The sequence below is a fragment of the Camponotus vicinus genome, unplaced genomic scaffold, assembly GCF_025532165.1.
Source record: "Camponotus vicinus isolate PSW18456_S1 unplaced genomic scaffold, iyCamVici1.0 SCAF_9, whole genome shotgun sequence".
NCBI classification, from domain to species: Eukaryota; Metazoa; Arthropoda; class Insecta; order Hymenoptera; family Formicidae; genus Camponotus; species Camponotus vicinus.
In genome coordinates this window covers 15,199,995-15,208,838 of record NW_028141981.1, presented here as the reverse complement: position 1 = coordinate 15,208,838, position 8,844 = coordinate 15,199,995, and the positions used below count along the sequence as shown (strand labels likewise).

General features: G+C 29.7%; 2 protein-coding genes across 7 annotated transcripts; one reads left to right on the top strand and one right to left on the bottom strand.

The window, feature by feature from the left end:
- The first annotated feature begins 1,162 nt into the window (after positions 1-1,162).
- Positions 1,163-6,618, top strand: LOC145976982 (amidophosphoribosyltransferase). 3 transcript variants are annotated; one of them, XM_083108585.1, is made up of 8 exons: positions 1,163-1,535; positions 3,377-3,596; positions 3,750-4,042; positions 4,175-4,424; positions 4,505-4,744; positions 4,822-4,949; positions 5,083-5,304; positions 5,395-6,618. In XM_083108585.1, exons 2-8 carry the CDS (start codon positions 3,383-3,385, stop codon positions 5,665-5,667), a joined length of 1,620 nt encoding a protein of 539 aa, XP_082964711.1. In that variant the 5' UTR covers positions 1,163-1,535; positions 3,377-3,382; the 3' UTR covers positions 5,668-6,618. The 3 variants fall into 3 exon arrangements, with proteins under 3 accessions (XP_082964711.1, XP_082964712.1, XP_082964713.1); XM_083108586.1 differs by lacking the exon at positions 1,163-1,535 and adding an exon at positions 2,050-2,251; XM_083108587.1 differs by lacking the exon at positions 1,163-1,535 and adding an exon at positions 2,313-2,333.
- Positions 2,993-8,083, bottom strand: LOC145976986 (general transcription factor 3C polypeptide 6). Of its 4 annotated transcripts, XR_014440361.1 has the most exons (5): positions 7,857-8,083; positions 7,485-7,743; positions 7,302-7,397; positions 5,536-5,686; positions 2,993-3,611 (listed from the first exon to the last, which is right to left on the bottom strand). XR_014440361.1 is itself a non-coding variant. In XM_083108594.1 (4 exons), exons 1-4 carry the CDS (start codon positions 8,013-8,015, stop codon positions 3,607-3,609), a joined length of 519 nt encoding a protein of 172 aa, XP_082964720.1. In that variant the 5' UTR covers positions 8,016-8,083; the 3' UTR covers positions 2,993-3,606. The 4 variants fall into 4 exon arrangements, 3 of the variants coding, with proteins under 3 accessions (XP_082964720.1, XP_082964719.1, XP_082964718.1); XM_083108594.1 differs by lacking the exon at positions 5,536-5,686; XM_083108593.1 differs by lacking the exon at positions 2,993-3,611 and having other exon boundaries at positions 5,320-5,686.
- Between the last annotated feature and the right edge of the window lie 761 nt (positions 8,084-8,844).

Here is an 8,844-nt window from a genome sequence, read left to right as displayed (position 1 = left end):
AAAGTAATATCGAAATTTATTAAATAGCAAGGAAGATAATCATTAAACAATTCTACTTTCAAAACTTTAAGAAATACATGTAACATACAGTGAAATTACGTTGTATATCATCGTTCAAGCTAATTTAAAGTTAAAAACTCACATGATTTTTAATTCTAAGAATCACAAATTGATGGCAATATGTTAACATTGATTTGCTACTCGCAAACAGGAAATAGCAATTTGACGACAACTCAAATCGTCGATTTACGATTAACGAACAATTTTTAGGCGTTACGAAAATTATATTTTAATGTTATATAATATATCCCATATCTTTTTGATGTCTTATCAATTGATGACATTATTAAATAATAAGTAATTAATAAAATTTAAACAACTCAATTCATTAAAATTAAGATTTATTTATATGGAAAATAGATTTCTACATCTTAATTATGTGTAAGAAAATCGACGATTTTTGCTCATTCGAATATTCCGTCTATTTTCGAATAATTAGTTTTAAGATCTGAAATCCCTCGTTGAGATTGTATTAGAAATTGAACCAATAAAAAAATATATTTTTAATTATTATATTAGCTGTGCTTTGCAGATTTTTTCATGAAAAAAAAAATTTAATACGGGATAGATAATAAGTGGTAGCAAACAAATTTTGTAAATAAATCTCGAGGACTTTATACCGGTTCTTTGTCATAAACATATTATGACAATTTCATATTTTTTAATACATTTTTACAACGAGCTGCAATTGAACAACTTTATTATTTGAGCAAAAATATAACAAATGACAATTTATTATATAATTCAATATATTTGTGTTATTGCCATCATGTTCCCGTCATGATGCTCTGGACAAGCTATCAATTCATATCATAATGAAACATAATATCAATATTGTTCGTTGTTTGCTCTGGAAATTTTATCAACTGATTGCTTGTCAAGCACTTATTATGTTATTGCATTCGATTAATTTTCCATTTTGATCTTGTCAAACGTAAAACAAACACATAATAACGCACGCAGCGCGTTAGTTGCGTGATTCATCACGTTTATCTGGGATGTAGTGACGAAATATTGTTCAGTAATCCATTTCGGTTTCTTCCTATAATATTCGTGTATTATATAGTATATAGATGTGTATATAATTCTTGTTTACTGAGAGGAAAAAGATCTTTTATCAGGACGCGCACGTTCTTCGTGGGGGTGACGCGACATGTGATTCTTCACCTTCCGCGATCCCCCTTTTTCGAAAAGAATGCAGAGATATAATAGTTACGCCTTCGACTGTATTCGAATCTCGATGCCTCTCTAAATGACGACGGTTTCTTATTGGCCCGGACCACTCAGTCATCCGCTCCATTTGTATTTTACGACGTGTTAGCAGATCATTTGTACAACCAGAGAGGCCCGTTTCTTTCAAGAATACGAGCACGCTCCCCAGCAGAAAGTGTACGTACACATATAAGTGTATGTATAGCGTAATATTCTATCTCGTTCGGATAGGAATCTCATAAAAAAAGAAGAAAAAAAGTCAGGTATGTGTTTATCATTTCTCGTTACCAATCTCTGCCAACACTTTGAGCTCCTTCACAATTTTCAATTTTTTTTATATATTTGGTGCGTTCTTAATGACAATTGTTATGATGACAAATGCAAGTCAAACTAAAGAATAATATATGTAAGTTGTGCATAATTTTAATCCTCTCAAAAATTCTACATCGAAAAGAATGGTTCTTTTAAATTTTTTTTAAAAGATTGAAGTCTATTGTGTATTTTTATTTTTACATGCCATCATTTCTCGCAATTCCAAGTTCTCTTTCTCGTGCTTTTTTCAAAATACAAAATTAATCAAACGAACAATTGCTAATTCAATAACACGTCAGAAAGGATCAATTATAATGATTAAGATTTATAATACTGCATTATCGAGGTCGTATAAGAGTCAAAAATAAAAATAAAAGCCAAACACTTTTTTCGAAATGTGTTACGAAATATTTAAAAGACTGCGAATTCTGACGTTATCGCAGATTTCCGGTTTAGAATATCGCGCTCGACGCAATATTAATTACGCCAAGCATGTCCTTGTTCAACAGGTGGTTAGACTATTCGTGAAAGTTGCGTAGAAATATTTTATTTGATCTTGATATCTCGGCTCTTAATAAGTGATTTATTCGTATATTAAATCTATACGGTGTATACATATTTATTTAATTTTACGTTATTGGCTAAAAAAGAAAGCAACTTATATTCTGTAAGTAACACAGGAAATATTTAGCACGTGTGTGATCACGCTTGATACATCAAAACTCTCTTCGAGCCTTGGATAAATTAATGTTAGTCTCTTTTTTCAATAGAATTTTTATTATTTCAAATTCGTATTTTGTAATGTGGTTTTTGGTTATTCACATTAATACAGTAAACATTCAATTTATGGCTTGCTATTAAACTCGATTCTCATTAATTTTTCTTCTGTCTTGTATAAATGACTTATATCCCAAATATTTATTCTCTTAACGTATGTTCATTTTGTTTAATTTCAAATCAAAATGAACTTTACGTTATACAAATAATATGAAGTAATTTTTGAAGAAAAGATAGTATTAATTTTACTTTGCATTCATGTATAATTTGTATTTGTGGAAAATTAGTTGATTCAATTCCAGTTGAAAAAATAATATTTTATATAATATAAAATATTATTTATCAACTGGAAAAATATTATTTTGTGCGACGTAAAAGATTAATTTGCTATAAACATATAATTGTTTTATATTCCGACACTTGTGATGTAAGCACGATGTACGATGTTGAAATCAGTTGTGAAATACAGATTGAGCAAGCATGAGAGGAAAATATATTTGTAATATTGAACAAACATAAGATATATATGTCAATTCTATCTGTCTGCTGGGGGTCAATAGTTTATAAGAGCAATATAGATAATAAGCAGAGAAGAATTGTGGCAAAGTCTATTAGATACATTTCAATAAGATACATACAATATTTAATTTATTCAATCTATATGTTTTAGAAATTTCAAATATATAGAATTTGCTGAAAATACTAAATCTAAAGAAATAATTTTGAATAATATTTTTAAAATGTTTTTTAGCTATAATTTGAGAAATATCAATAATAATTAAATTATAAATCTTGATAATAAAAAAGTTTACAATTGTTATATCTTGTTTTGTGATTTCTTAATTTCATTTTTATCTATTTTAACTATTTACACGTATATTATGTATATTAAGAATTCATCTAAAGGTATTATATATTTTGATTTTTCAAATAACATCCTTATAAAACTCATTTAATTATTATTATGATTGATATGAAGAAACGAAAGAAAAAAATAACATTTTATGTATTACAGATTACAATGGAAACACACATATCTCATAATACTGATAGCACAATAGAACAGGTGATATCTCGTCTTTCTATGGAAGAATCAAAATGTATAAAGCCACAAAGCAAAGGTGAAACCAGAGGACAAAGGCTTACTGGTCTTACGCATGAATGTGGTGTTTTTGGATGTATTGCTTCAGGTGATTGGCCATCGCAAATTGATGTTGCTCAAGTTGTTTGTCTAGGTAAGTATACTCATTCTATGAAAGAAATTTAAAAGTTCATATATAAGTATAAGTAATAATATAAAAAGAGATATGAATGAAAAAATGATGGAAAAAATTAATAATTTAAATTAAAGCGGAATAAAATATTTCTCTGTTATCTCCACTCAATAGGTTTAGTAGCATTACAGCATCGAGGCCAAGAAAGCGCAGGAATTGTTACAAGTGAGGGTGTCTGCTCCAAATCATTCCATGTACATAAGGGTATGGGAATGATTAATAATATCTTTAATGATGAAATTATGAGGAAGCTTAAAGGAAATCTTGGAATTGGTCATACTAGATATAGCACAAGTGCAGCCAGCGAAGAAGTTAATTGTCAACCATTTGTAGTACATACTGCACACGGAGCATTAGCAGTTGCTCATAACGGAGAATTAGTTAATACAGAATCCCTTCGAAAAATGGCAAGCAAAATTTATATTCTTTTATATCAACTATTATAGATGATTATTTTATCATTTAAAATATTTAAGTTGCTCATTAATACATTGACTGAAAATTGAAACTAAATTTTAAAACTATTTTAATCTTTCTAGGTATTAGGTCGAGGTGTTGGTTTATCAACATTTTCGGATTCGGAACTTATAACGCAAGCACTCTGTTTGAATCCACCGGAAGGCGAGGTGAATGGACCAGATTGGCCTGCGCGTATTAAACATCTTATGCAATTGGCACCATTATCATATTCTTTAGTTATAATACAAAGAGATAGGATTTACGGTGTACGAGATCCCTATGGAAATCGTCCCCTTTGCTTAGGGAAAATAGTACCAATTGGCAATCTCGGTGCATATTAAAATACTATATTAGTTTTACGTTTTTTTACTTTTGTATTAATGTTAAATAATAAACTTTAAATCTTGTAGCAAGTAGTGATTCTGACAATGATGATGATGAAGCAGAAGGTTGGGTAATTTCATCGGAATCTTGTGGATTCTTAAGCATCGGCGCGAGATATGTTCGCGAAGTATTTCCTGGCGAAATTGTCGAGCTGACTCGAGAAGGCATTAAAACCATTGATATAGTAGAAAGGCCTGATAAAAAACCACAGGCATTTTGCATTTTCGAATATGTCTACTTCGCCAGATCGGATAGTATTTTCGAAGGTAAATAAATATGACATAAAATGTATTAAAAATTGATGAGAAAATATATCTAAAAGCATTTATTTGTATTATACTAGGACAAATGGTATATTCCGTACGTATGCAATGTGGACGAGTGTTAGCGATGCAATCGCCGGTTGAAGCTGATATAGTAAGCTCTGTACCCGAATCTGGAACCGCAGCCGCGCATGGATATGCCAGACAAGTAATTAATAAAACTAATAATACAAAATAATATTATGTATATGTAAAAAACTAGGAATGAATATGTATATGTAAATGCGTAATGTTTGACTTAAGTTGCATTTAACTTGAATAAAATTTCTTTTACATTACAGTCGAAAATACCATTCGCCGAAGTCTTGTGCAAAAATAGATACGTAGGTAGGACATTTATTCAACCTAGTGCACGATTAAGGCAGCTTGGAGTAGCTAAGAAATTTGGAGCTTTATCGGAGAACGTCAAAGGGAAAAAGGTAGTCTTGATTGACGATTCTATTGTCAGAGGAAATACAATTCGCCCGATTATCAAATTATTACGTGATGCGGGCGCCAAAGAAGTAAGCTTTCTCATACTCGTCTTCATCTCGTCATATTCTTTCCTAATGTTGCATTTGTTACAATTATTTATCATTTATAATCATTTACAGGTTCATATTAGAATAGCATCACCTCCTCTTAAATATCCATGCTATATGGGCATCAATATCCCAACAAGAGAAGAACTTATCGCAAATAAACTTGATAATGTAAAATTGGCCAAGCATGTAGGAGCAGATAGTTTATCGTACCTTTCGGTCGAGGGACTTGTTGAAGCTGTCAGACATCGCATGGATAATCGTGAAAGCAATTATATTGGACACTGTACTGCTTGTCTAACAGGGGAATATCCAGACGAACTCTCTGGTGACCTTGAGTGGTAAAGATGTCATGATTTTGATTCTAAAAGCAAATAATACTAGTTTTTTAATGTATAGATTTTTTAATGATGAATCTTTTTGAATAATGAATCTATATATACATTTCATGAAGCCACATCAATTGATAAAATACGCTATTATAGATGTATGCATATCTGGATATTACTTTATATAGATGCTATTTTATAAAATGTTAAATTTAATTTCATTCGAAAATTTGCTTGGAATTCGATAACATTTTACATTTATAAATAGCTATGATAAAGTTATCTAGCTATATGGATGAACTCATATATTTCATAAAAATAAATTACATATTTGAGTTTAATTCAGTATTTTATAATTGTATACTGTTTCACGCGCGCACAAAATAATATACCTTTGACGTATATACATATATATTTATATATATAATAAAAAATATGTGAAGAAAAAAATAATTTCTTCAGTGTATATAAATCACTTCTTAAGTGTAATGTATACAGATGACAATATCTGAGATTTGTTTTTTTTTATTATTTTTATTTTATTGCAATACTTTACATTAGAAAAGAAACAAACATTATGGATGGATAAATGGAAAAAAATTGGAAAACAATGAGCATAGTGCAATTAAAATAGAAACAAATCTCTTTGAAGTACAAATGTAATCAATTTTCTTGCATTTAGTTTAAGCAGATTCAAATTAATTAAGTGATAATTAATATCTGCTTTGCATGCAATACAGATGTTAGTAATGTACAAGGTCTTTTTGGATCTTTATATAGACTATAGTTAAGAATAAGAGAGGCGAAAATGGCATATAAACTAAAAAATATGAAACTAATATTAATATCTCATTCTATATTGAATATTTTACTCTTTACAGTTAAAAATATAATTTATATCGCTGTGTATTTACTTATGTGACACATTTAATACAGATAATTCAAATACAAATATATACAAAAAATATACACTTTCATATTTTGAATGTAGCTGTATTTATATTAATATTAATATTTGATTGTTATTAGCATTAGTGAATATAGTATTTAGTATTACACACACAATAACTAAATATTACATATGTAATAAAAATTGTATACAATTAAACAAAATATGAAATCTTTATCGAATAGAAATTAGGTAGTTTATTAAAAACCATTTTTATAAGACAATGATAATTAATGATGTATGCAATAATATGTAAAATTTGTCTATTAATCATTTGTATAATATACTTTTGATATTGTATTATTTATAATTATACATAATTAAATTATTAGTGAAAAAATCTAGTTATCAGGAACATATGAAATATATAAAATTACACATTAAATTTCTAATTAAATAGGCGTAATATTTACAGCAAGAAAACTATACTAACACTAATATGTCTAAATATTAAAATATTTAATTAGAAATTTAATGTATAATTTAAAATATTCATATATTCCTGATATTACGTCCTTAAAAATAAATTTATCAAAATTAGGAGCTTTCAACATATTAGTGGTTAAAGAATGATTAGAGAATTTACTTTTTCAGGCACAAACAAATGAGTTTTCATGTACAATCAGTTTTTTCTGACTTTTCTTTGATTTGATCTGGTATAAAGTAATTATCTTCGTCAGACTCCGAATCTAGCAAAATACCTTTGGCTTTTTTTTCTTCTCTAATTTTTTGTTTCTCCAAATATGCGCTTAATTCTTCTAGTTTATCATCACGTATCTTATTCCAATATTGGAGGGCTGAAATTCCAAGTTAAAATTAAAAGTCAAATTTCAAATTGAAAAAAAGTTTTAAGCTTAAATTTTTTATAAACAAACATTTCATACCTTCCTCTTGATACTTTGGAGGCACACCTGCTTGTGATAAAGTATCAATATTTGGAATACAACCATCATGTTCGGAATTACCAAAGACCCCTGCTCTTGATTTTGTAAAAACTCTCTGCATCTTTAGTATCTTCCTTGTTTTGGCAAAATATTTTAGAGTCGGCACTTTGTCGAATACGTCATCATCCACATGAGGATTATCATCTTTTTCAAAGAACATATAAGTACCCACAACGTCTTCGTAAGTCCCTTCATAAAACTAAAACAAAGATGTAAAGTAATTAGAGGAATAAATTTGGAAATTTAAATATATAACTTCTATATTGTGTGTGCGTTTCACGTGTATTAAATGCTACAGACATAAAAACATACCCGTCCATTAATTTGCATTATAGGATGCTCCGTGTCTATTCCAATCATATCTAATTGAAGTTCCTTACTATTAAATACATTACTACCGATAAGTCCCTCGAACTCTACGTAAACGAGCATTTCTTCCTCATCTTCCAGCAATTCATCGTCGGATTGCATCTTTGTTATGAATTCTTGTTTACACGTGCGGATGCAATAACCCTAAATAATTCACACTACGTGAAGTGAATCTAAGGGCTCGTTCCCACTGAGCGCGTCACGCGTCGCGTCACCAGCGTGAGCCAATCAAAACATCCCATTGTAATAACATGTTTTCCGTGTATTACAATGGGATGTTTTGATTGGCTCACGGTGGTTGACGCGACGCGTGACGCGCTCAGTGGGAACGAGCCCTAAAAGAAGTATCTTCCACTGCTCCATCTAGAAAGACGCATCAAAATTAGAAGAACGTAAAACAAGAGAAGGAATTCGCTTCAGAAAGTCTTTCCAGAGGAAGATCCTCGAAAAATCATCAGAATTATCAGGAGAAAATATTGTGACAAGAGGTAAACTACGTTAATTGCAGATTGAAGTGACAGTTTCTCGATATTAGGAGAATATAACTTCAAAGAGGTTATAGGAGTCTGGAGTCAAATTCGCGATATTAGGGGAACAGCACTCGAAAGAATTTAAAATATTTGAATTTGCAAGCAATATTCACTGCACTCAGAATGGTTTACCTCTTGTCGAAATATATTCTCCTAATAAATTAAAGTGAATTTTCGAATGTCCTGAGCGACGCCTATTCTCTTTTATCAATATACTTTCTATCGGAATATATTCTCCTGATAACTCCGATTTTTCGAAGATTTTAGAGAAAGGAACAGGTACTTCAATTCTCTTGTCGCGATTCGTCGACAAAAAGCTACACAATTGCCATCCCGAGTGTTTATGCGCATGCGTATATTTTTGTTAATTATTAATAAAAAATAACATATATATTGCAAGT

Bases quoted from the DNA above. Each gene is read 5' to 3' on its own strand.
- LOC145976982 (XM_083108585.1), top strand. From the start codon at position 3,383: ATGGAAACACACATATCTCATAATACTGATAGCACAATAGAACAGGTG. The intron at 3,597-3,749 runs GTAAGTATACTC...TCCACTCAATAG, and splicing joins TGCTCAAGTTGTTTGTCTAG to GTTTAGTAGCATTACAGCAT. The intron at 4,043-4,174 runs GCAAGCAAAATT...TAATCTTTCTAG, and splicing joins CAGAATCCCTTCGAAAAATG to GTATTAGGTCGAGGTGTTGG.
- LOC145976986 (XM_083108592.1), bottom strand. From the start codon at position 8,015: ATGCAATCCGACGATGAATTGCTGGAAGATGAGGAAGAAATGCTCGTT. The intron at 7,744-7,856 runs GTATGTTTTTAT...TCTTTGTTTTAG, and splicing joins TAATGCAAATTAATGGACGG to TTTTATGAAGGGACTTACGA. The intron at 7,398-7,484 runs GTATGAAATGTT...TTGGAATTTCAG, and splicing joins TCCAAAGTATCAAGAGGAAG to CCCTCCAATATTGGAATAAG.